Source organism: Mizuhopecten yessoensis, unplaced genomic scaffold (genome assembly GCF_002113885.1).
Source record: "Mizuhopecten yessoensis strain PY_sf001 unplaced genomic scaffold, ASM211388v2 scaffold2671, whole genome shotgun sequence".
Lineage (NCBI taxonomy): Eukaryota > Metazoa > Mollusca > Bivalvia > Pectinida > Pectinidae > Mizuhopecten > Mizuhopecten yessoensis.
The window spans coordinates 1,933,573-1,961,082 of NW_018404662.1; the positions used below are offsets into that span (position 1 = coordinate 1,933,573).

General features: G+C 38.1%; 1 protein-coding gene across 2 annotated transcripts in view; it reads left to right on the forward strand.

The window, feature by feature from the left end:
- Window positions 1-27,510, forward strand: part of LOC110446313 (5-oxoprolinase-like) — a 114,736-nt gene that overhangs the window by 55,741 nt on the left and 31,485 nt on the right. For both annotated transcript variants that reach the window (XM_021491398.1, XM_021491397.1), the window contains exons 31-34: window positions 4,264-4,338; window positions 8,170-8,252; window positions 8,939-9,099; window positions 15,638-15,735. In XM_021491398.1, the coding sequence (XP_021347073.1) occupies window positions 4,264-4,338; window positions 8,170-8,252; window positions 8,939-9,099; window positions 15,638-15,735 (417 nt within the window). The remainder of the gene's footprint in view (window positions 1-4,263; window positions 4,339-8,169; window positions 8,253-8,938; window positions 9,100-15,637; window positions 15,736-27,510) is intronic.

Here is a 27,510-nt window from a genome sequence, read left to right on the forward strand (position 1 = left end):
CACCCCCACCACCACTTTAAACCCTGTTACCAACAACCCTTCTCTATCTCCAATAAGAGTTTGGAAATATGTGATATCAAAATTTTACTTTCTGCACAAAAAATGTACGTATTAAACATGTCGCAACATTTCAAGACCAACTGGTCCCTTTGTCAAGCTATGACCGAGTGTATACCCCTTCTTTAGTTTGTCCTCACTCTTGTCCCCTCCTCTCTTTTTTTTCTCTTCCCACTACGCACTGGGACTGTACGTAGTTGACACCCCTTCCCACTATATACTGGGACTGTAGTTGACACCCCTTCCCACTTTATACTGGGACTGTAGTTGACACCCCTTCCCACTACATACTGGGACTGTAGTTGACACCCCTTCCCACTTTATACTGGGACTGTAGTTTACACCCCTCCCCACTATGTACTGGGACTGTAGTTGACACCCCTTCCCACTTTATACTGGGACTGTAGTTGACACCCCTTCCCACTACGTACCCGGACTGTAGTTGACACCCCTTCCCACTACGAACTGGGACTGTAGTTGACACCCCTTCCCACTTTATACTGGCACTGTAGTTGACACCCCTTCCCACTTTATACTGGGACTGTAGTTGACACTCCTTCCCACTTTATACTGGGACTGTAGTTGACACCCCTGCCCACTACGTACTCGGACTGTAGTTGACACCACTTCCCACTACGTACTCGGACTGTAGTTGACACCACTTCCCACTACGTACTCGGACTGTAGTTGACACCCCTTTCCACTACGTACTCGGACTGTAGTTGACACCCCTTTCCACTACGTACTCGGACTGTAGTTGACACCCCTTCCCACTACATACGCGGACTGTAGTTGACACCCCTTCCCACTACGTACTGGGACTGTAGTTGACGCCCCTTCCCACTTTATACTGGGACTGTAGTTGACACTCCTTCCCACTTTATACTGGGACTGTAGTTGACACCCCTGCCCACTACATACTGGGACTGTAGTTGACACCCCTTCCCCCTATGTACTGGGACTGTAGTTGACACCCCTTCCCGCTTTATACTGGGACTGTAGTTTACACCCCTCCCCACTATGTACTGGGACTGTAGTTGACCCCCCTTCCCACTTTATACTGGGACTGTAGTTGACCCCCCTTCCCACTTTATACTGGGACTGTAGTTTACACCCCTCCCCACTATGTACTGGGACTGTAGTTGACCCCCCTTCCCACTATGTACTGGGGCTGTAGTTGACACCCCTTCCCACTACGTACTCGGTTTGTAGTTGACACCCCTTCCGACTACGTCCTCGGACTGTAGTTGACACCCCTTCCCACTACATACTGAGACTGTAGTTGACACCCCTTCCCACTACGTACCCGGACTGTAGTTGACACCCCTTCCCACTACGCACTGGGACTGTAGTTGACCCCCCTTCCCACTATGTACTGGGGCTGTAGTTGACACCCCTTCCCACTACGTACTGGGACTGGAGTTGCCACCCCTTCCCACTATGTACTGGGTCTGTAGTTGACACCCCTTCCCACTTTATGCTGGGACTGTAGTTGACACCCCTTCCCACTTTATACTGGGACTGAAGTTGACACCCCTTCCCACTACATACTGGGACTATAGTTGACACCCCTTCCCACTTTATACTGGGGCTGTAGTTTACACCCCTCCCCACTATGTACTGGGACTGTAGTTGACCCCCCTTCCCACTATGTACTGGGGCTGTAGTTGACACCCCTTCCCACTACGTACTCGGTTTGTAGTTGACACCCCTTCCGACTACGTCCTCGGACTGTAGTTGACACCCCTTCCCACTACATACGCGGACTGTAGTTGACACCCCTTCCCACTACGCACTGGGACTGTAGTTGACCCCCCTTCCCACTATGTACTGGCACTGTAGTTGACACCCCTTCCTACTATGTACTGGGACTGTAGTTGACACCCCTTCCCAGTACGTACTGGGACTGTAGTTGACACCCCTTCCCTCTATGTACTGGGACTGTAGTTGACTCCCCTTCCCACTTTATACTGGGACTGTAGTTGACACTCCTTCCCACTTTATACTGGGACTGTAGTTGACCCCCCTTCCCACTTTATACTGGGACTGTAGTTGACACCCCTGCCCACTACGTACTCGGACTGTAGTTGACACCACTTCCCACTACGTACTCGGACTGTAGTTGACACCACTTCCCACTACGTACTCGGACTGTAGTTGACCCCCCTTCCCACTACATACTGGGACTGTAGTTGACACCCCTTCCCCCTATGTACTGGGACTGTAGTTGACACCCCTTCCCGCTTTATACTGGGACTGTAGTTGACGCCCCTTCCCACTACATACTGGGACTGTAGTTGACCCCCCTTCCCACTATGTACTGGGGCTGTAGTTGACACCCCTTCCCACTACGTACTGGGACTGGAGTTGCCACCCCTTCCCACTATGTACTGGGTCTGTAGTTGACACCCCTTCCCACTTTATGCTGGGACTGTAGTTGACACCCCTTCCCACTTTATACTGGCACTGTAGTTGACACCCCTTCCCACTTTATACTGGCACTGTAGTTGACACCCCTTCCCACTTTATACTGGCACTGTAGTTGACACCCCTTCCCACTTTATACTGGGACTGAAGTTGACACCCCTTCCCACTATATACTGGGACTGTAGTTTACACCCCTCCCCTCTACGTACTGGGACTGTAGTTGACACCCCTTCCCAGTACGTACTGGGACTGTAGTTGACACCCCTTCCCAGTACGTACTGGGACTGTAGTTGACACCCCTTCCCATTCGTCTCCTCCCATCCTGTCCCTTCTATTCTCCTCCTCCATTTTGCCCCTCTGTTACATTTATTCTGAACCCTTTATCCCACTTTCATCCTCTCCATTTCTCCCCACTGGTAACCTGGGACCTGGTTAGTAGGCAAGCTCACATCAATGAAATATGTGTTTTTGTCAAAGCTCATTTAAACTGCATTAACAGTATCCATCCTGGTAAAATATTGGCTCTTAGTGTAATTTTCTCACCAATTTATCTTCCTTATAGCTGTGTAGTCTGGTTTAAATTTGACATTTTAAAATTTGGTACAAATTAGTTACAAAGTGTGGCATGAGCAAAACTTTTGGTGAAAAAGGAAGAGAAAATTATCATTACCAGCTAAATGTTTCTGGGTTGATTATATTTAGATACATTGTATCATGTTATTGCTGGTCTGTTATACTTGCATCTGGTCATACAATGTAGATATGTCATCCGAGTGCTGTAATTGTGCTGTTTACGGGCTACTACATCTACCCATTGTTCTGTAGTTGTTATTATCTCCCATGACTAAGATCAGTGTATGAATACATGTACTGTAGTGTTCAGTCACATGTGTACCACTAGATATTTCACATCTGTATTTTTGCAAGAAAGCAACTTTTGGATTACACTGCATTAGGTGTGATTGGTAATGCAGACGGTGGGACCTACAGACTGTAGATTATGGTAGCATACAGGTTTTGATACACTGGTTGTGTTACTATTTATTCATTTAAACAACTTTATGGAAACAAACAACACACTCTTTGTAAACAAACTGTATTGTGAGTTGATTTTTATGCCCCCCTCCATAAAATTGGCAGGGGCGTATTATTATTGTTGCCCATGTCCAGCCCGTCCCGTCCTGTCTCGTCCTGTCCCGTAGCGTCCCGTCCTGATTCAATGTAAACACTTAGCAACTTCATTCTTTTTATGGATTTTGGTCAAACTTCATTCTTTCACTGATTTTCATCGAACTTTATACAAAGGTCAAGTATGAGTATACCCGGATATTGTTGTGTTTTAGGGTTCCAAGGTCAAGACCATGGTCATGATTGCTTTATAAAGAAAACTATCAACCAATTCAGTGTCATCACTCTAGCTTTTTCATTTCTTAACAGATTTTGACGAAAGTTTATACACAGAATACCTCGGACATTGTGTTTGTGTTTCAAGGTCCCAAGGTCAAGGCCAACATTTTTCAGAGTATCAAGATTAAAGTGGTTGTAACTATTTATAGAACATCAAACACTGAAACTAATTTCACATGGCGGCGGGGGCATTCATGTCTTACAGACATTTTCAAGTTTTGTATATTATTTCAATACTAGGTCAAAGACTGTTCCTTAAATAGCCACCATAATTTAACTGTAACTTCAAGGAAGCATATCCAATAGTTTCATGATGTTATGAGAACAATGTTAAACTGGTGTCCAGTAAGAGTTTATTTTATCACATTCCAGGGCTGTATGAACAACATCACCTTTGGTGACGAAGCATTTGGACACTATGAGACGGTGGCTGGAGGAGCAGGGGCAGTAAGTATACAGATCATCACACATTCATGTCAGGGGAGATAATCTGCTGATAAAGGAACGAAAGCCCCCCTACAGGTATCATACCAGAGGTTTTTCCATTAACTTCCATGTTAGGTAACATCTTTATATCACCATTTTCCTGCTCTCATCCTGACACCTTAGCTACACATAACAGCTTATCAACTTTCTGTCACAAAACTATTACTGTTATCTGTATGGGCAAGACCAATGTGATTTCCCAGAAGCTGTTTCTAGATACTACAACATTTGTTATCCAGTCAGCTGGTCACAGTCTCCAAGGTATTACAATGTGGTTGTGTCTTCCATCAATCTAATCGCAGATACTGATACAAGTCAGGGGAGATAACCTTTGTGATAAGGGAGATAACATTATATTCCATAAATAAGTGCTACTTTGCAAATGTTTTAAGGAGTTTTGGTGGGCATCTTATTTTTAACAAAGAGAGAGAGAGTGAAGTACAGAGGTAAGGATATCAACAAACCCTCTTCATTGCAACAGAACCCGCCTTATTTGGATAGAATCTTCCCAACAAGGACAAAACCCCTACACATGTACTTACATAAAGAGCAGCAGCAATTAATTATCAACATGAAGAAAGGGATTACTCTAGGTGCTTTAGAGGCAAAGGCCTAACACATGGGGATGGTGTGTCACTGTCCGAGAAATAAGATAAAATGGGCTTTTGTCCTATCCAAGTTGCATGGGTAAATATACTTGGATAAAAAAAACAACTTGTGACAAGTGGTGTATTTAAGGTAGCCATGTTAGTTATAATGAAGTTTGACTGGAGCTATGACCACACACAGCCAACACTACATATCTTAGTGACCGTGTCACAGTGACCTACATTCCACCAATTACAGAGGTCTGTGTGTGGTTACCTATCGGCCACTATGTTGATATATACTTATGACAATCATTATGTATGCTTGTCTGTAATTAGTATTACTGTTGTCCAAAGGATCAAGTCAACATACACCAATAAACAAATAATATACATGTATAAAATTAGGTCATGTTGACCTACTTTGATATAGCCAATTTTTCAGTATATTGTACTAGGTTTTGTACATGTATTCCAGTATTGTGTTAAATTTGCTTATCTTTGTATCTTTAGGTTATCTTTATATCTTTACATGTATAAATGTTAAAAACAGATAAACATACTAACATTTTAATAATCATTGCAAAGAACAGACATCATAGCGCTGTAAATTACAACTGGATCATTGCTATACAGAATTCACAGAATTTACAAATTCATTTAATTACGAACAGTTATTTTCAATTCATGAGAAACCTGGTGAATTCTGTACAATGTTGAAGTAAATCCCTGACTTAGAACCGTCGTTCTGGTCAAATCTCGCCTGTCATCTATCACCTTATGAATGTAATAACAACACGTAGCAGACTGAAGGTTGTAGAGCTTTGTGGTAAATCTGTGGAGATGAATTAATCCCGGCACCCTATCACCTGAATCGGGTAACCATTGCCATACCTATCTGATGAGCTCTCCATTACTGACTGCAATTCATTGACATTTTTCTTTGTGTGTTCTGCTGCAGAATGATTTGTCTCAAGTGCTATCTCAAATTGAGCCAGTAGGTACAAAATCCTTCACATTTTATCGTAACTCAATGTATATTCAGGCTAAATCTGTTGCATTGAAGTGATGCTGGGTCTTTTTCTTCTTTTTTTTTGTCGTAAAAATAGTGAAGTGCCGAGAAGAACTTTAAATGTTTAATGAGGAGATGTTTAATTAATTATATCTCCATGGCAATCTTAGGATGTGGTTGTCAAATAGTGGGGTCTGGTTTCCTTTGAAGTTAAAGCATTTTGGTTTGATGGGGAACTTTGAATTGTAAACAATTTACTTTGAGGGTGAATGGTGTCTTACAAATAACATCAAATTACAGTCAGTGGTGCATGAGACAGACAGATTTTGGGGCTGCTACATGAACAATTGAGAGAGAGCTACATGTGATATCTACTGTTGCTACATGGACAATTGAGAAGGCGGATTCATATTGTTTTACTTATCTATTACCTGTGGAGTGTGGTAGACCTAGATCATCCCATTAAATCTAGGGCTGTAGGATTACAAAATATCTATCATGTAGGAGTGTGGGAGATACCAACATTCCAACCGAATACTGTCTGCATTATGGTCTACCTGCTATAGCGTAATTATAACATGGTCTGAATATAACCTCCATCAGATGGTTCTATCTTACACCCACAGGTAGGGTCACATAGATATTATACTGGTGAACAAATAATTTACCTGGTCATGAATATGACATCTTCAAAAGCTAAGGGTTCAGCTCCCGGTACACAATCTTTACACCTTTGGAATATGTCACGATCCAAGATGTCCTGACAAAATCAAAGTCACTTACTTAGCTTTTCAATTGGTTTTATGTAATAAGAAGCTGACCACTTGCTTGGGTGATACATGTCTTTTGAAGATTACAGAGGAAATACACCGGTCTCAAAGCATACCTTCTCTAAACACTCGTGGAATACATGTATGTCATGACAAAATCAAAGTCACTCATGATCAGTTAGTTGGCTATTTGATTGGTTTTAGGTATACAAAAATGACCAGTTGCTAGGTTGATGCTTGTCTTTTGAGGATTACAAGGGAGTGACACCTGACTTCAAAGCTGGTCAATTTCACTGTTACGCTGCTGCATGATTCATTTTGATATGCATCAACCGATACTTGTGCCATCTGAAGTTGTAAATATGTAATCACAATAAAAACAATGAAAAGATAAGACATTTCATTTAAGTTATGAATCTTGTTTTGGTGCAGTTCGTGGGGTCATGAATGAAGTTGGATTGAAGACATTACCAGTAATAAACTACAAAGTAATTCATGTTGACCAGCTTTTTAATCATGGGAGTAAAGTAGAAAGTTTTCTAAAAACATTCCAGTATTCTTGACATGAAATTTAATTATGTTTATGAAATATGACATCAGATACGTCGGGTAAATAGATTTTAACTGTATCATAGCTTTTCAAACTTTCTTGATTAAGTACATGTAAGAAACATCTAAATATGCAATGTTAATTAGTGAGTTAATATGATTTCTCTGGTATTGTTTCCAAGGCTACAGAATTAAAACTTACATCAATGACAATTTAAGTATGAAGAGCAAGGAAAGTGCCAATTTATATATATTTCCCCAAATTATGACAATTTTTGGTATATTTTTGTAGCTTAGGCAGGCAGACACACCTGGTTTTGTTTTGTGCTGGAATGTCGGATTGCCAGCTCTATGTGTAGACAACATGCTCCTAATTCAGTCCCTGCTTATTAGCAATCATTAATGTCCAAATACATCACAAATTCACATTTTCATATACTTTTGAACTCTCCACGCTGCAATGAAACAGAGCCATGTGTTATATTTATTTTTGACTAGTAAGGTTTTTAAAATGTAAAAGGTTTTTGTGGTTATCCTATGGTTTGTATAATTACAGCCTGTTCAGCAGCTGTCTGGCAGATCCAAAGGTCCACAGGCTAATATATGTCTTCACAAAAACCTGAAAGGAAGCAAAAGTACAAGCGAACATTTACAGTAAAATGTTAGAGAACTTACAAATTGGATTTCAACCACAACAAAGTTAAATATTTAATACAAAACTTTCATTGAGTCTGACAAAAAGATATCAAATTGTACAGAACATAGAACATTGCCTATTAAAGGAACCATCTAAAAATGTTTTCCTGTTTATAAATAACATGATTCTCTTTTTTTCATGTGAATATGCATTGTTTTATATCTAAACTCCTTACAGGGTGCGACTTGGGACGGAAGGAGCGGAGTCCACAGTCACATGACCAACACGCGGATCACAGACGTGGAGATTCTGGAGAGGAGGTTAGACAAGTTTCTACATATCTAACACTTTTTTTTCTCACTTCAGAAACGTAGATTCTTAACATCAAGCAGACAACCTTACACAATTTGGCCTGAGGCATTCAAAACTTTGATATATTGCTTAAAAAACCAAAAAGGCAATAACACAGGTCAGAAACAAGTGACTAGAAGCATGGTTCACCACTATGACAAGAATCAACATACATTTGTACTTTAACGTTCATAAGGAAACTTAGTCTGGGTCCCCAGTGCCTTGTCATTAACATGGTGTCACTGTACAGTTTATAAGGGAACTTAGTCTGGGTCCCCAGTGCCTTGTCATCAACATGGTGTCACTGTACAGTTTATAAGGAAACTTCATCTGGGTCCACAGTGCCTTGTCATCAACATGGTGTCACTCTACAGTTTATGAGGAAACTTAATCTGGGTCCCCAGTGCCTTGTCATCAACATGGTGTCACTGTACAGTTAATATGGAAACTTAGTCTGGGTCCCCAGTGCCTTGTCATCAACATGGTGTCACTGTACAGTTAATATGGAAACTTAGTCTGGGTCCCCAGTGCCTTGTCATCAACATGGTGTCACTCATGTACAGTTTGCGGAACACATGGTTTCTTAGGACTTTTCTGTCGTGTAAGGAATAATATAAGTTTTGTATACTACAATTTGTACCTTGGCTCTTTGTAGGTATCCTGTAATTGTGAAGCGGTTTCACCTCAGTCCTGGAACTGGAGGTAGGGGGCAGCACCGTGGTGGTGATGGCGTAATACGAGAGTACCTGTTCAGAAAGAGTCTGACACTCTCTATACTGACCGAGAGGAGAGTATTCAGGCCCTATGGACTCGAGGGTGAGTATATATACCAGATATTTACACAGGGACTTGTATATAGACCAGATATATACACAGGGGGCTGTCTACATAGTCTCCTGTGAATTATTTTAAGTGACACCAGGGCTGTTTAATGTGTGACTTTAGTCTGTTTTAGTAAAAGGTTGAGCATTATATCAACTTAGTGCTCATATTTCCAATACAGCAAGCAAAGGAACAACATCCTGTTAAATGATACTCTATAGCTGTTGTCTAAATGTATTGTATACCAAGATACCAATTAGGCTACAAGGATGAAATTCTTTGGCTTGTCAGTTCAATGAAACATGTTCAGATTAAAAATAACTATCAAGGCATTCATTTGGTGTCATCAAAGATTCTTAAATTGTAATTATTGAAAAATAATTGGACATAAAATTTGTTATTTTGTACTTGATATGATTCAATATGATTTATGTCGGTGTTTATATGATAAAAGAATAGCTGTAAAGAAGGAGTTAGTGTCTAATCGAATGTCTTCAGTTGGATAGCGTGGTCCTACATTTATTACGCACATATTGGTATAAAACGCTTACTGGATAAATTGAAGCAGGGTAAAATATGCTTTGTGACATTTATTCGTGTGTGTTGTGTTAGGTGTTCAGCACTCTCTGAATCAGAACAATGAGATAGTGTGTTTAACAGAATGCTGATGCTTATAATAGTTCTAAAACCGTTACATTGACATAATACATTTAGATTTTTACATAATGTGAAGAATTTTGGAATTTTTCTCTCCTCTGTAATTACTTTGGGTTAAGGGATTTAGATGGTAATGGTATGGGGCCCTTAGTGACCCGGTGATCTGCAGCTCTGTAGGGGCTTTATCACACTCTCAGGGGGCACAAGTGGTTATGGGATATTTCCATATGGAGGGGTAAATAAATGTGAGAAAACCTCTAAACACTCTGCAGGAAGGTGTTCAGTGTTATTTCTTATCAATTATTTTATGAAACATTGACATGATTTATTATAAGTACGCTCTTCAGTATTCTACTTTAGTAATATTTGACACAAATATAAACATGTACAGGATATATACAAAACACAAGATATTCCAGTTAAAACGTGCATCTTTTCAAGGATTAAAATAAACAGCAATTTAAATGTTGTGTCTTGTATGATAAGAAAATAGAGAGAGATTTGATTATACTTCTTTCAAACTTGGATAACATTTATGTCACAGTTGGTGATGATTTGATGAATTGGTAAGGAATTAAACCTACCTAGAATGGTCTGTGAGATAGATCCCAGTGTGACAGGACTGGTGTGTTAAAGTATGAGGTAATATGGGTGATGGTGCTAGAATCTAGTAAACTATATACAGCTGATGATGTTAAAACTTGTTACATTCAGACTGGAACAACCTGTTTAAAGGTTCCTTGAATCATTACCAAAAAGTGAAACTATGCACTTGTAGCTGATTTTTCTGGCACCACTAAAGCTTTGATAAAATCATTTCTGTAAAGGAAAGTTTGCCTTTCACTCTTTTATGAAAAATATTGTAAAAATGAATTGAAAAAACAGTAATCACCAATAGTGTTCTGATTGTGAAACACAATCAGCATGTATAAAGCTTGACCAGGACTCACACTCGGGACCTCGAGATAAAGCTTGATCAGGACTCGCACTCTGGACCTCGAGATAAAGCTTGACCAGGACTCGCACTCTGGACCTCAAGATAAAGCTTGACCAGGACTCACATTCTGGACCTCGAGATAAAGCTTGATCAGGATTCACACTCGGGACCTCGAGATAAAGCTTGACCAGGACTCGCACTCTGGACCTCGAGATAAAGCTTGACCAGGACTCGCACTCTGGACCTCGAGATAAAGCTTGATCAGGACTCGCACTCTGGACCTTGAGATAAAGCTTGACCAGGACTCACACTCTGGACCTCAGATAAAGCTTGACCAGGACTCACACTCTGGACCTCGAGATAAAGCTTGATCAGGATTCACACTCTGGACCTCAAGATAAAGCTTGACCAGGACTTACACTCTGGACCTCGAGATAAAGCTTGATCAGGATTCACACCTGGAACCTCGAGATAAAGCTTGACCAGGACTCACACTCGGGACCTCAAGATAAAGCTCGACCAGGACTCGCACTCGGGACCTCGAGTTGTTTTACTATCGCTCCAACTGACTCAGCTACTTGGTCAGCTGAAGTGACCTGGACCAAGTTAAAGTTAAAATTAAGGGGAGGTTACTGCACATACGAAAAACCACATTTCAGCGGTACATGGATCACTTTGACCTGATTTAAAATCTCGTTAAAAATTAATTTTGTATTTTTTTGGTGAAGTGTGTATCAACAAGTTAGACTTTGTTATTACCATTGTCACTGCTGTGAAATATTTGTTTACGTTGTTTTCTAAAGAAATATTCCATAAAAAAATATCATGTTGCTACATGTATGTGTTTTACAGAATTGTAGTTGTTCGAAATTTGAGTGTTTGAAAGTAGAAATAAAGAAAAAAAACAGGGGTCAAACTCAGAACCTCGACATTGCAATGACTATACATTGTTAATGGTGCAATACAGGATTTACACATCACAATATCGAAATGAATGTCCAATTGATGGGCCTCAAAGCATATGGAAAACTTCATATTAGAAGTTATACTCTAAGCCAAAAATACTCCTTTTGTTTGCGTCATATATCTGTATAGAGTGGAGAATACTTCAAGTCAAAAAGCACCGAGTAGAACTATTTATCGTGATAATGACTTATTCAGTGAAACCCTTTACTTTAAATAAAGATGGTTGAAAAATGATAAACTCAAACAGGTTGGTGGTATTCTAGGATCTAGTTTGGGCAATAAAAGCCTGGTCTATGTATTCATTCTGTTTGGCACAACAAACATGTGTTCCCTAATGTCGGTCATTAAGTCTCTGTCGTAGCTGTAACAGTACACTGTCTGATTAGGTTCTTAGTATGTTGGTGATGTAAAGTGATAATGTCACATCACGTTAATGTCTGTCCTGGCTCACAAATTAATTTTCCAATTATTAGACAAACATATCTATAACAGACAATCCCACCTATAAAATATGATTTGATATACACATGAATTGGATGACAATGCTTCTAAGACACAGTGCCATTGACATAATGTTCCTGCACAGCTATATTACTGTATACTACAAAAGAAGTGTCCCGTGTTCATTATTACACTACACAATGTGTCATCGGATTCCCTGTAACTAATTTTATAAGCTATTTTGTACAATATTTTATAGACCCATGCTGTATCACATATAATGTTAGCTATCATATGTAATTTACTCATAAGCAAAATAGACCTTGGCAACTTGTTTCTTTACATGGAAACACAATCATAACATGTGTCAATGCTCAGACAATGCCAACAGTTGGTCTTTACTTAGAGTTCCTCAGGCTCTCACTAGGAGGATGTCAACAGTTGGTCTTTATTTAAAGTTCCTCAGGCTCTCACTAGGAGGATGTCAACAGTTGGTCTTTATTTAAAGTTCCTCAGGCTCTCACTAGGAGGATGTCAACAGTTGGTCTTTACTTAGAGTTCCTCAGGCTCTCACTAGGAGGATGTCAACAGATGGTCTTTATTCAAAGTTCCTCAGGCTCTCACTAGGAGGATGTCTACAGTTGGTTTTCATTTAAAGTTCCTCAGGCTCTCACTAGGAGATTGTCAACAGCTGGTCTTCATTTAAAGTTCCTCATGCTCTCAGCAGGAGGATGTTAACAGCTGGTCTTCATTTAAAGTTCATCAGGCTCTCACAAGGAGGATGTCAACAGTTGGTCTTTACTTAAAGTTCCTCAGGCTCTCACAATGAGGATGTCAACAGTTGGTCTTTACTTAAAGTTCCTCAGGCTCTCACAAGGAGGATGTCAACAGTTGGTCTTTATTTAAAGTTCCTCAGGCTCTCACAAGGAGGATGTCAACAGCTGGTCTTCATTTAAAGTTCCTCAGGCTCTCACAAGGAGGATGTCAACAGCTGGTCTTCATTTAAAGTTCATCAGGCTCTCAGCAGGAGAATGTCAACAGCTGGTCTTCATTTAAAGTTCCTCAGGCTCTCACAAGGAGGATGTCAACAGTTGGTCTTTACTTAAAGTTCCTCAGGCTCTCACAAGGAGGATGTCAACAGCTGGTCTTCATTTAAGATACCTATAGGTTCTCACCTGGAGATGTCAACAGTTGGTGTTCATTTAGGGTTTTTCAGGCTCTCACCAAAAGGTTGTCATCAGTTTGTTTACATTTAGTTTTTTTTCAGGCTCTCACATGGAGGATGTCAACAGTTGGTCTACATTTAGGGTTCTTAGGCTCTCTCCAGGAGATTGTCCACAGTTTGTCTGCTTTCAGTGATTTTTTCAACAGTTCACCTATGCTTTATGATTTAAAAAAATTGCTTATTTGTTGTTGTCAGTTGGTCTACATTTACTGTCACTAAGTATATTCCGAAGAGGTTTTCAATGGTGGTTCAACATTCAAGGTCACTCAGACATTCACCAGGATGATGTCAATTGTTGGTTTGCTGTCAAAGATATTTTACAAATTGCTAAGAGGTTGTCAACTCTTTTGACACTTGGTTTACATTCAGGGTTAATAAATATATTTCAAATGTTTAAATTGTGGGTCTATGTTTAATGTTACATGTATTCAGATTATTGCCATGAGCTTGTCAACAGTTGATCATCATTCATAGTTACTCAGACTTTCACTAGAAGGTATAATGTCAACAGTTTGCTTACACTCAAGGTTACTAAACATATTGCCAAGTGGTTGCTAACAGTTGGTCTACATTTAGTGTTACTCAAGGTTGTCCATTGTGGGATTAACTTAGACTGTTACTTAGACAACTGATGGTAAACACACAGTTTACATATTGATACTGCAAAAAGCGTATCTATGACTCCAGTTGTTATGACAGCGATTGTCTAGTTACCATATGCATAGCTAGCTATCAGAGTGTATGTCACCAGGAGTGGTAGGTAGGATCTACATCGTTACTGACACAAGTGGCAGTTATATGGAGTTGGCAGCTTTTTTTCTACACTGGGTGCTGTTTTTAACTTGTACAAATATAAGTGTAACATACACCCACACACACATGTCATTTCTATTACCAATTGGTAACAATAAATTGTTTTATCTTCTGGATTCTGTACTATACTCAGTAACACACACGTTAATTACTCTGTATCACCACCTGTACATGTACGATTGGTTTGGGGTGTAGCCAGGTGAACTGCTGGTGTTATATCTACCGAAATCATGTCCTCTCACTGATCTCATACAAATAAGTTTCGTACCTATCCTGAATTCCTTTTTTACTCTACAATATGCCTATTTACCATCTTCAGATGTACATGTTAGCTCACCTGCCTGAAAGTCAAATGACCTTATGCTGTAATGAGGCATCTGTTGCCATCACCTGTATTGGGTCGTCAATCCTCCATCATCAGTCATCAGTTTGTTAACTTTTTACTTAAAAGCCTACTTGTCTAGAAGGGTTGAATGGATTTTGATCAAATTTGGCATGGAACATAACTTGGCTAAGCAAACTCAACATGGTAAAAATGAAGGGTGTGGCCCCATCGGCCAGAGAGTTTGGACAATAAATTAAAGATATTGTAAAATGATTTTGATTATGCATCCCACAGCAATTTATTTGAACATTTGATCAAATGCACTGTGGAAAAGAGTACATTGCTCTTTGAGCTTGCTAATTTGATATCTGACCCAGTTATAGTAGCTTCAAAGTCATCGACCTTTTATGATTACATATTTATCATATTATATATTAAGTGCAGACCTTTGGATTTTTTCTGGTTTGTTTATTATATTTGGTCAATACAGTTCATATCAAAACAAAGATAGGTAAGATGAAAGGCTGAAGTAAAAGGGGAAAGTTCCACTGAACCGGCTGTATTCAAAATAAAGGATTAGTGATAGATAGATCTAAATGTTTAATTAACCACACATCTGGTGTGTATTAGGCCAGCTTATAGGTCCGATACAACTACTGCCACCTGTGTAAAAATATAGGACTGTACTCGGACTGCCTGTGTTGGTAGTTAAGTATTTTAAGTGTCGATCTCCTTTATATGGAATTAGAGGTACATAATTATATATAGTGGATAAGTTTCCCTTCATATTATATTTATGATTCAAGTTTTGGATTTTTCATGTTTGTGAGCCTCTGGCAAGCAAGTATGAAAAGTCCAAAACGAGTATCATAAATCTAAATGGTCCCTGGTTTGAATATTGATTGAGCTGTTGCATTTTTCCAATTATGTTACATCTTGTGCCCAATTTAACATGCTAACAGAGGGTCTTGTTAGTCAACAGGCCTAGGACAATGACCCGGGATAATGTTGAATATGTTGCAGTGTCTATAACTAAGACAGACTATAATTTTCCTTAGGTGGTATGCTTTAGGTCTATTACATACTGTTGTCTTCAATCAGTGGTATACTGTATACAGTAATAAAAGTACAACATGTTATGTCTGTAACCTGTTGTTGTTACTGGTAGGTGGTGAGCCAGGACATCTGGGAAAGAACCTCATGTACTACGCTGATGGACGAATTGTCAACCTTGGCTCCAAGACCTCTGTGGACTGCCAGGCAGGGGTAAGTTTTGTATTTCAAACAAAGGTGGCCATTGTCCAAAGGCATATTTTGTTTGTTTCTCACAAATATGGAACGGAGTCAGACTTGGTATTGTGCTTGCGTAAAGGCAAGGGTCGATCCAAGTTTAATTGTAATATACTATTTCATTAATTTACATATATTTACCAGTCGTATGGCTCTACCACTTTATAACCTTGGCACATCGAGATAATTTTATAACCAGCACAATTTTTTCTAAAGTGTTTTGTTGAGGTCAGAGTTTAACTTTGATTTCTGGCTGGGTTTAATTCATCGCATGCTATAAATGGTATGAACCATTAATGGTTAACCTGTTTACTGAGTTACTTATTTTTCCAATATTTGGGAATCCCGAGTTACATATTCCACTATAGTATATATGTAAACATGTTGATTCATATGAACAGAAATTTTAAATACCTTTTGTGTCTACATGTACCTGTACTTCACTGCCTTCAAGGTAACATGCCCTAACAGCCTATTTTATGTGTAAATTATGCCAGATAAACATTTATGTATGTGGAATATTAAAATATTTTGCATTCAAATGCTTACCTTAATTCACTTAACAAAACAACTTTGCCAAAGACAAACAACACATGGCTCACTTTTTACATAATGCGGAAGGTTTTTGGGAGATACAAACTAACGTGTCGTTACATTGACAGTGTAGTAGAATTGTGTATAACTTGAGATATTCCTCTACACTAAACTAAAGTTTGCTTCAATTTTTTGTTGGTTATCATTTATTTTTACACCAGAAGTCATAACCTTGATAAGGAAAAAAAAGGATATGTGTGTTTGACAGGTCATATTTTTCTCTTCAAATCTGCATTTTATTTTTGTACAGAATAAATTTCAAGCATTATAGTTTGATTCATTATCAACAGATATGTACATTTAAGTATCAGAATGGAAGCTACCGTATTTTGTATTAAAGGCAAGGTCATATATCTTTACTGCAATCACAGTTGACAAACCTCACATTATAGTTATATGTTTGCTTGTGATCTTAGATATGTTTTGTTATTCTATTTTTTCCCTGTCAAAAGCAAAACTGATTATTACTGATATGATGGTCTGATTTTACAGGAATAGAGATAGGGATCACAGATTGTTATTTGAACGGCATTCATTGGCTGTTTTTTGCGGTGTGTGAGAGTGAATCACCCCTGATATTCTAGCAGATGGCCTTTGATCTGGTGCAATGGAATAGACATCAGGCGTCCATCAAACGGGACTTCATGGGGTTTGTCCTACCTGTGAAATGTAAATATCAGGAGAGTGCTGTCAGGGGAGGTAATTGTGTGTGCAAAACCAGATAACTAGGCCTGATAGACTGTGATAGAATAAACATTAACCAGATGATATTTGGATGAGGCTGGCCCCCATCTCTGCACCAGGAGAACAATTCCCCAAAGCATATACCACCTTCTTTCACTTTAATTTTTTTTTTTTTTTTGTATAGCAGAAGGAATAATAAGAATTTTGCACTGTTGGATGTGAGAAGAATTAATTTGATTGAGAGTTATAAAGCCATTCTCTTCTAGTTTATTTGTAGAATAGATCAGATCCTGACTTTTCCATACAAACCAAGGTGGAAACCTCACACTGCTGCGGGAAGTGTGTTGAGAAGTTTGAAATGTTCTTTTAATGATTTTCAGGAATCTCTTAAATTGTTTAATATGATAAAACATTGCAGTGCAGTCTATTCTACGTCTTTTGACTATATTTGTTGTGAGTAATACACACAAATAAAGTTATAATGTAGTAAGCGTCCTTTGGAAATATTTTTAGAATTTTCAAAGGCCAAACAGTAAAGTCAAAATGGTTTCCATTCTAGAAAAATATTTGGATATCATTTGTAATAGGCCAGTGGGGATGTATTGGGATATCCCTGCGATGAAAACTGGCTAGGGAACCAATTAGAGGTAAAGAGGAAGTGAAGTTTATGGATGTGCCTTGATTTGTGTGTTAATATAAAAACCATGTATATATATTGGTTAAGGAGATACAGTGTAACAGTGTATGACGCAGATGTACCTTTGTCTGCACTACAGAATGAACGGGCATACTCCCATCCATCCTGACATCTCTGTGTGTGATTTACTCCGACAATCCCTTCCAGCACACCTGCCCACCTGAGTGTAGGAAGTATGTTATATGTATAGGTCCCCGTTACCTTCCAGCAGACCTGCCCACCTGAGTGTACATGTAGGTAGTATGTTATATGTATAGGCCCCCGTTAACTCACGACCTGATGTAGAATCCAGAAGTTTCCTGTTGTCTTACCATAAACCTGTAGTACCTGTCGTAAAACACAGAGTGTTTTAGTCGATGGGGACCTACGTATACACTAATGTGTTTTTGTGGTAGTGTTTTAATACAAACATGTGGGCCTCAAGTTAACGAAGTAGTCAATAATAGAGAGTGAATCAAGTTTCCTCATGCCAAGCGTACCTTAGTAGTGTTATTTGCATGCATTTAACTATTAATTTATGATAAGCTACATTCATGATTAATTTCACATAAATAGTCATTTATATCACTTAAAAGACTTTTGTTGCAGTTACATTTTACCATGAACTTTGATATCTTGTTAAAATATGTATCATTGGATAAATTTATTTAACTACTGTACATCATTAGTTGATGTTTTCCCTATTGCATGGAAGCATTTAGGGTTATCGAAATTAAAACTAAGCCTACTATGAAGGATATAAACGAGAGATTGTTTTGCCAGCAGATTAACAGAGGAGCAAAATCCTTTCTTTAGAAATTGATTCTTAGGTAAAAATTAACAAATCATGGCAAGCACTGTGTATACCTCACAAACGTTTAAGATTCATTGTTCTTATGTAATGCAAAAGTGTAAGGATTATACACACATACAACATAAAATAAATACAATCTTCATTTATTGTGTTAATTTAGGGTACAGGGCCGGGATCATGAAACGGACTTAAGTCGATAGTTTTTTTACTTAAGTCTAAAAACAGAATTATCTTGGGGATCATGAAAAAAATCTTAAGTCTTAAGTCTAAATTTCTGTCTTAAATCCTAAGACTGCTACAGGGCAGACTTAGGTCTGAATTTGATCTTAAATATGGCAGACATATTGTATGCTTCAGGTGCCCGTCTGCTCTGTGTGATGTGTGATGTATTCTCTAGAGAAGCACATATCTAAAAATTAAATGAGTTGATGAAGAAAGACAAATAAAATAAAAAATATTTCGATATGATATCAATTAATATGTATGTGTTCCTATAGTTACTTTAAATACATCTATGCTTCTTAATTAATTGCTATTTACTGGGAACCTCATATGAACGACCCTCTGATAGCTGTGATGTCTCTATGGCAGCAATGGTTATAAACTTGAACATTACATTCAGTTGATTTTCTCCCTACTTTGACTTAATAATTAAAACTTGTGAAAACCATGTTACAGCTGCAGACCATTGTTAACTTAATCTTTGACAGACGCAATAACAAACAGTATACTAAAACATGAAATCTTATAAATTGGTATCCAGAGAATTATAAATATATTAAAATGGTATTTTATTGATAAAAAATGAATTCACTATCAAAATTGGTAACGATATTTGCTAAAGAATGTGACTCTTATCAGGTGTGCATAATTGAAGACTTTCAATAGTCTAAATACGGTACATATACATCATTCGACCATTTTCCAATCCTGACTAATGCTTCATGATATATTTTTCCTAATAGACATTTGTTAAATTGGAGTTTCCGCTGGTAGCCACAGAATCTTCAAATTTGTAATTTACACTTCGTGATTCCCTGTTACATCACACAGGTAGAAGATGGATCTGTGTTGTCATAGGCAGCTAGCTATAGCTGTTCATACGAGGTGTGTATGACTGAGATCTGCTGGCATTGATCGGAGGTCTTGGAGGCTATGTGGTGCAATTCACTTAACGATATAACAAAACATGCCAAAACTGAATCACGAATCGTTAGAGTGCATTCAGCTCTCGACTTGGCTCCTGTTTGATACTTTGATATTGTTATTTTTATCTGTATTGCAGTATAGTGATAAATTATAGCCTAAATAACTCATGCTAGGTAAAGCATACTAAATATCATTACAGAAGTAAAGAATCAAGGGCCAGTTTGACAAACTTTCCTTTACATACTCCATAACTTAAATCTTACATCGGAACATGTTAATGAAGATTGGAGAAAGTTCCTTAGCTTTTACGTTAACTTCAATAATAAACCTTTCCTTTACATACTCCATAACATAAGTCTTACATTGGAAAGCATCACTTAAGTTTGGAGAAAGTCATTTGTACCTTAACTTCAATAATATATTATTCAAGAAATTTTCATCCAATGCATACAGTTTGTGTAGAATTGGTCCATTATCATAACCCTTGACTTGCAAAAAAGTGATTAAATATAAATCCTACGGATGCCAATAATATTAAGGTTTATTTTTTATTATGTTCTTTAGCATGTGCTGTTGTTTCCTTGTCACTACCCTGGATCTTAATTTAAAGATGTTGTAATACTTTTACAGTGATTTATTGGGTCCACATATTAATCTTCCTGGTGTTAATCTTGTGCCCAAGTTTCATTACTTTAAACTTTGTATGATGTTTTTGTTAAGTAATTGTTCATTTTACTGCGTAGTTCTTGATTGGTTTAATAAAGTTTAGTGTCTTCTTAACAACAAATGTGTTTAAGTAGGAGTGTAACGAATGCATGTGTAGGGCGAGCTATGTGTGTTAATTTGCATCCTGGTGATAGTGTGGATCTGATGCTGACTTTAGAGTGTTGCCTCGCTGAAATACCTAGTCGAAGGCACCCAACACAGTACTCCGACCAATCACATTATAATGGCAATTGGTTATCTAGTTGTTTGCACAGCTACGTGTAGCTAACATTAAAAAGATTTGGTATATCCAGGCCAGGGGACGGAACCCTTTGCCTTAGGCCAGGAACTGAAGTATTGCCAAGCAATGCGATAGGAAACTCAAAGATTGTTAGGATGTAGAGAGTAATTATTAAGATTCCAAATGATGCAATGGAAAACCGCAATGGATTATCCTATTTATTTTGGTTGTATTTTGTCCCGAAGTAGAGATCACTAAATCAAATCCCCTATTCTGCAGGGGGTTCCCTCATCAGTTGCCTCATTCAGCATGCATGTGTATTCATTTCTCAATCCTCAACCTACATGTGTGGTGTAGTCCTGGAAATGCGATTAATATGTGTTCAATTCAAGTTATTTGTTGAGTTTAGATGATGGTTATGATGAGATGTGAACATAACTAAATATGTAACATGAACATGATGGTCTTCCGCACATTTGTTTGAATATTGGTAAGAACATAAATTATGTCATATTACTGTTTCTAGTGCACATCGTTTCATTTGAATGTAACAACATCTTAAGTGTTGTTTCGCTGGTGTTTTGTAGTTAGATTTTCCCCCATTCATGATAGGATACTGTCTAGATCACATACTGTTCGTGAGTTATTGGTGATTATTTATAAACCATTCTGTGGGTGGACCTACAGGGGCAGTGTAGTGCAGTGCAGTTGAGTTTTTGCGGAAGTCTGGGATTCCCTGGGCACTGATTCAGATGTAGATAATTGTGGGCAGATTGTGTAGATGTCAGGTTATATATATATCATTGTCTATCTTCCTTGGTTTGGAGATAATCTGATCTTCCTTATTTATGTACAGAACATAGCAAATATCCACAAAGGAAGACTCGTCTCTCTCCCAATCGCTTTTTGTGTAAGCAAAGGTATACACATAACAAATGCAAATTCTTCTTCAGTGAAACAGTTAATACTTTCAACATATCTTTCTTGTTGTATTACTCAGTGTAAAAAACATACAAAACTCATTTACAAAAAACTCTTGAAACTGGGCCTTTATAAAATATGCAACGTCGACCAAGAACATGCAAAGCTATCCTTTATAGAACGGTCGAAAAAAATGTTTATAAAGTAATTTCGAGAAAATATGACTTCTAAGAGTGTCAGGTTGCGCACTCGCATTTCACTTAGGCGGTCGGGGTTCGAATCCCCAATTGGACGTGAAAATGTATTGGGTCTCCTGCCCGAATAAGTTTATCCGAGTACTTTGGTTTCCTCCCACAATAAAACCTTCTCCACGCTTACATCCGGGCCAACAAGTGTGATGAAGATAAGTTTTGAAACTTGTTTCACAATTGTGGTAAAATAAATGAAGTTTTTGAACTTCAAAATTATATTAAAATAGCTGCCATGGCCATAAATTGACTCTCCAAAATCCTTTTCGATCGCAAGTCTAATATCAAATATCGCATGAAATAGCGTTTTTGTTTTGTGCAGATGTTCGTGGTGATATTTATTATTTGTTTTGGTATCTTTCGGGTACCTGTTGTTGGCTTTTCGTATCGACTGGCCTGGTGTATTCCGATTTTGTTCTTGGGTGTTGACGCTCTGGTTTTTTTTTGCAAGGTATTTACCTTGAAAGTTGACAATGAATTTCCCCATAATGGCCATTTTTACCTGACAAGAAAAATGTATTGAAATACACCATAGACTATTCATTATACTACAAGGGCTGGACAAGCATGAACACAGTGTGTTTGACATTAACTTGAGCACCCTTCATAGTGCCCTATGTACTGCAGAGATTGGGCAATAGAATACAGCATGATACGTTCTGTTGAGATTGAGGTGTGTGACAAATCCGTATTTTTCTGTGTCCTTAATTAAACGGAGATGAGGACGTTTGACGAGCCAACAATGTCATTAATATTTTCAGAAGAATTAAAATATGAACGCTAGTAACCTGATCGGCAAACCTGCTTCTATTTATAAACATAAATGAAAGTTAAAGCTACCGTATGTTGATACATCACAATTACATGTAGCATAACTGTTTATACTTGACAACAGCCTTTACTTTGAACAATATCAAAACACATTTGTCAAAAGTTCGTAGATGGGTCTCCAATCTCATTAACAGCAGCAACTACCAGTGTAGACTGGCAATTATCAGTCGACTAATTGTACGATCGTCTTTGAAGTGGACCAGATCTGTACACGACTATGGAGCCGAGTAGTTTCTGTAATTGGGGTACATCCCTGACTATTATTCCGTGTGGTCCCCGTATCTGTAGAGGTCTCTGTATCAACACTAATGGGGGTCACGATATATTGGCCCACACCCAGCTGTGATGAGAGAGAAATTGACCACTTCCATTACACCAATCAGTTTCACATTCAGTTTGATGTTTTTTCTCCAGCCAAGATAACAAGCTATAAATCAGACCTCCTTCCACACCCATAGCTGGACCCGATAAGAAACTGATACCAACCGAGTGGTCAAGGTCTGGGATTCAGACCCCTACCTACGTACTCTTTACTCCGTACAAAACATGAAGGTAGGAAACACGTGCTGGTCGTGATTTATTGTCTTAACATATTGGTATCTGTAAAGGTCATTTGTGTAAAAAAGTCATCTTCGTATTTTTTTTACCAGCACGGACAGAAGAACAAACTGGCGGAATGACTTTGATTCAAGCATACTCATCACGCTAACATATGGTATAGACTGATATTTCAGTAACGTTATACTATATGGATAACGTTATGAAATTATCAGTTAAGCAATGTGGCCATTCTTTACATGCAATTCTTCATCAGCATTATCTATATCCATGCCACGTTATGTATCAGTTAAAGCAGTTATTCATATATATACCATGCTCCAGGATAATAAAAATCTGGTTGTGCCTTAAAATATGTGCAATACCAAGGCAGCAATGGATTAGAAAAGTTTATCAACACTGACTGACTCAAGGGGTGGCATGAGTTTTTGGTTTCCTATTGGTTTGTGCTTATCTTGGACAGAATCTGTACAAGGTTAAAGATGGTGCCGTTATCTAGCTCACAGGGCAATGAAAGTCATGTTTTGTTTTATACAATAATCAAAAACTGTTAAAACTACACCCTATTTTTAAACTGTAAATGACAAAAATTAATCAATTTATAACAAGCTGATGCCCTAGCGTTAAGACGTGTGTAGAACATACTGACATGATAGCGTATGTGTTTTGAAGATTTTTGCCGACTCGAGAGCATTGACAACTTCAAACGGAAACTTCAAATTCATATTTTTAAAAAGGCGATCTAACAACTTTCTTCTGAAAGGTCTAAGTCTACATTTCCTTTTCTATGTGTAGAGGGTGTACTGGTTTGAAGTTGATGTAATATGTATGGTGCGTTAGATTTATCAAGATGATGAAGTGGTAGGGAAACCATTCATGTGAGTGAGCTGGAGTTTAGGTGTACAATATCCTATATATCAGTTCCTCTATATCTGAGTGAGGAAAAACTGCAAAATCTAGGTGTTAGATTGGAGTGTCAGAAACAAGCAGGATTATCACAAGGATCAAAACAAACCTTAAAACCGAAGACCTCTGATGAAGCTGATAGGTGTCTCCGTTATATACGTGAGAGAAGCCATGATGTTTTGTCTTCCTAATACAATGTTGGAAGTTTGTCCTATCATGATTACAGGAGTAGATACTGCAGTGTGACTGATCTCTGTAGGGTGGGAGCTGATCTTGTATCTGTTCGTTTGACGCCAATCACAGACAAATGGCCAACTGAGTGTTACCACCGATTTTGTAGACGTTCATTTAGAAAGTAGTATATTGCACTGTCAATACATGAAGAGGGAATCTAAAGTCATCTGCAAAAAGAAGCAACAATTAGGAAATAAAAAAAACCAAGTGATATCGTAAACCCCTATAAGCCAAACTGGAACTTGTAAGAACATGTGTGCGAGGAGGATAAGTGTGTAATTTACGAGATATGGAGTAAGAGGGGGTCCAATACAGAGCCAAGGATGAACAAAACATTACTTATGGCATTCACCGAGGACGAGAAATATCTGGTAGAGATGGCGACCTTAATGAATATGCATATATATATAATGAAACCTCTGATAGGAAACCCTGGCTACGTGTTTCTTTTCAACAGGATGCTTCTGTGCACAAAATACCGATGAGATGGCGACCTTAATGAATATGCATATATATATAATGAAACCTCTGATAGGAAACCCTGGCTACGTGTTTCTTTTCAACAGGATGCTTCTGTGCACAAAATACCGATGAGATGGCGACCTTAATGAATATGCATATATATATAATGAAACCTCTGATAGGAAACCCTGGCTACGTGTTTCTTTTCAACAGGATGCTTCTGTGCACAAAATACCGATGAGATGGCGACCTTAATGAATATGCATATATATATAATGAAACCTCTGATAGGAAACCCTGGCTACGTGTTTCTTTTCAACAGGATGCTTCTGTGCACAAAATACCGATGCTTCAAACAATAGCGAAAAAAAGTGATCAAGGGGGAGTTGACATTTGCAAATTCAAAGTGTAATAAGTATAACAATTAAATAGATACACTCAAAAAAGCTCGAACGATTGTGTAAGTTTGTTTATGTGTGAATAAGAACACTTTTTTTGTGCCAAACATTAGTCCTTCTATCTCTCATTAGTAAAAGCTGTTGGTTGAATGGTATGGAAGGGGATCACCGTCATAATTATTTTTATAGAATTAGTTACTTCTGGTTTGGAATCTAATTCTATTTCATTTGTATTAATTCCCTAGTTGATAAGTGTCTTTTTCCATGCTATGTACATTTGTGTTGTTGCACACGTTTACAAATCTATTGCGTGTTCATTCCATGCTATGCTAGTTTTCATTCCATGCTGTGCTAGTTTTCATTCCATGCTATGCTAGTTTTACCGATCGCGATTTCGTGTTAGTTTGTAGTATTCAATCCATTCCAGACTTACGTGATGTTATATACTCAGTACATTCTATCGGTTGATCTGAAGCTTTCGTCATTTTTGTAAAACAGAAATTCGAAACAAAGTTTTAATTCAGAAATAGCTAGCTAGTCAACTAGTAAACGAGTAAGCCAGCAGTTGAAATACGTGAGGTTTCCTCATTATGACGACAAGCTGCGCTGCGATCGTCTTAAATATACACGGACCGCTCCCCAACCGCATCCGGATCACCGTACGGACGCAATGTCGTTATTTGTTTACGTTTTGACTATTTTATTTTTAAGGTTCTTATATACATTACTGCATAAATTAAATATATGTTCAAGAACATATTAATGACACCGTCAATATTGATGTAGACTCGGACAGTGCGAGAAACATTTTAAGGGCCTGCACAAGAAGAACAATTAGACTTGCTCAAGTCCAGAAAATAATCACATAAACTAAATGCGAGTCTAATATTGACAGAGCGTAGAGCTTTTCTTCCCCACTCCAATACACACATTTAAAACAAAAGTGAAAAAAAAAAAATGAGCAAAAGTATGTAGGTTAAATGTTGCAGTAACTTAATTAACAATCTCTTACCCCCTATGACAATCTCACCCCACCACCACCCCAATTACAATTAATTCTTTATCACCTGTACTGTGCATGTCATATTCTTATATACATTTTAGCTGAAGTTTGGAGAAGAGTTTTAAGTGGCTTTTGAGGCAAGATTACCATAGGTCAAAAATAGAAGAATATGAACCAACTTCATCCACCTAACAAGTTATTTTTTGAGTCAATCAGAGTAAACCATTATCTGTTTTTGTCCATACCAATGAAACAGGAGTTTTCGATAAGAATGTCAAATTGAAACAAAATCATACAAACTTTCAAACCCAACAAAAACGTGCTGTCATCAATATCCACTGCTTCATAGACAAGTCCATGCCAAAATTTAGTAAATTCACAGACTTAATTCTGTGGTAAATTATACAATTGTGAATGGTTATATATTTCTAACAGAATAATTCAAATCAAATAAATAACCTTTAATTGCTCTAATATAATGACAAATATATTTAGTTTGCAACACTGAACATTTTTTTTAAAGTTAATATCTATGCAACGTTTACAATTACCAAGATATGCAATTCCCTTTTAAGGTTAAAGTTTATTTATGTGGCAGGGTTCAATTGTACATAGGATTAAGGTCGCCTTCTAGCTTTGAGCTAGAGCGAATTTTCCTTTAGATCAGTGGTAGAGCGTCCGACTAGGAACCTGGAGATCGAGGGTTCGATCTCCGGTGGAAGCACACTATTCTCTTTCTTGTTACAAAGGGTGTCTGTGGCCCTTCCTGTAGTGACAGGGAGTTAGAACATGGGTTGTGGTGTCCGAGGGCGAACACATTTTAAAAGGTTGGAATAGTGTGGCAGGGGTCAATTGTACATTAGGATTAAGGTCGCCTCCTAGCTTAGAGCTAGAGGGAATTTCCCTTTAGCTCAGTGGTAGAGCGTCCAACTAGAAACCTGGAGATCAAGGGTTCGATCCCCGGTGGAAGCACACTATTCTCTTTCCCGTTACATTTATATTTAAAATAAAAGAAAGGTACAGAAGTGTTTAATGAAAGGTTAGATTAAGCATCCTCATCATGCATGTATGCATTCAGTAGAGCAACCCTACCTGCATCATTAATTTAAGTATTAACCATATAATAAGTTTTGTTACTGAGATATGGACTTACACAACTTTTCTTAATGTGCAATGATGTACAATGTAGAAGGAAGTCACTGGAGTCTAAAATGTAAGTCAAATTCAGCATCTACACACATTAATCAGTGTCCCTATAGCTGTGTCATTGATGCCATCATTATGCATGTATTACCTAGATGTACCCAGAAATGGACCCAACACTTTT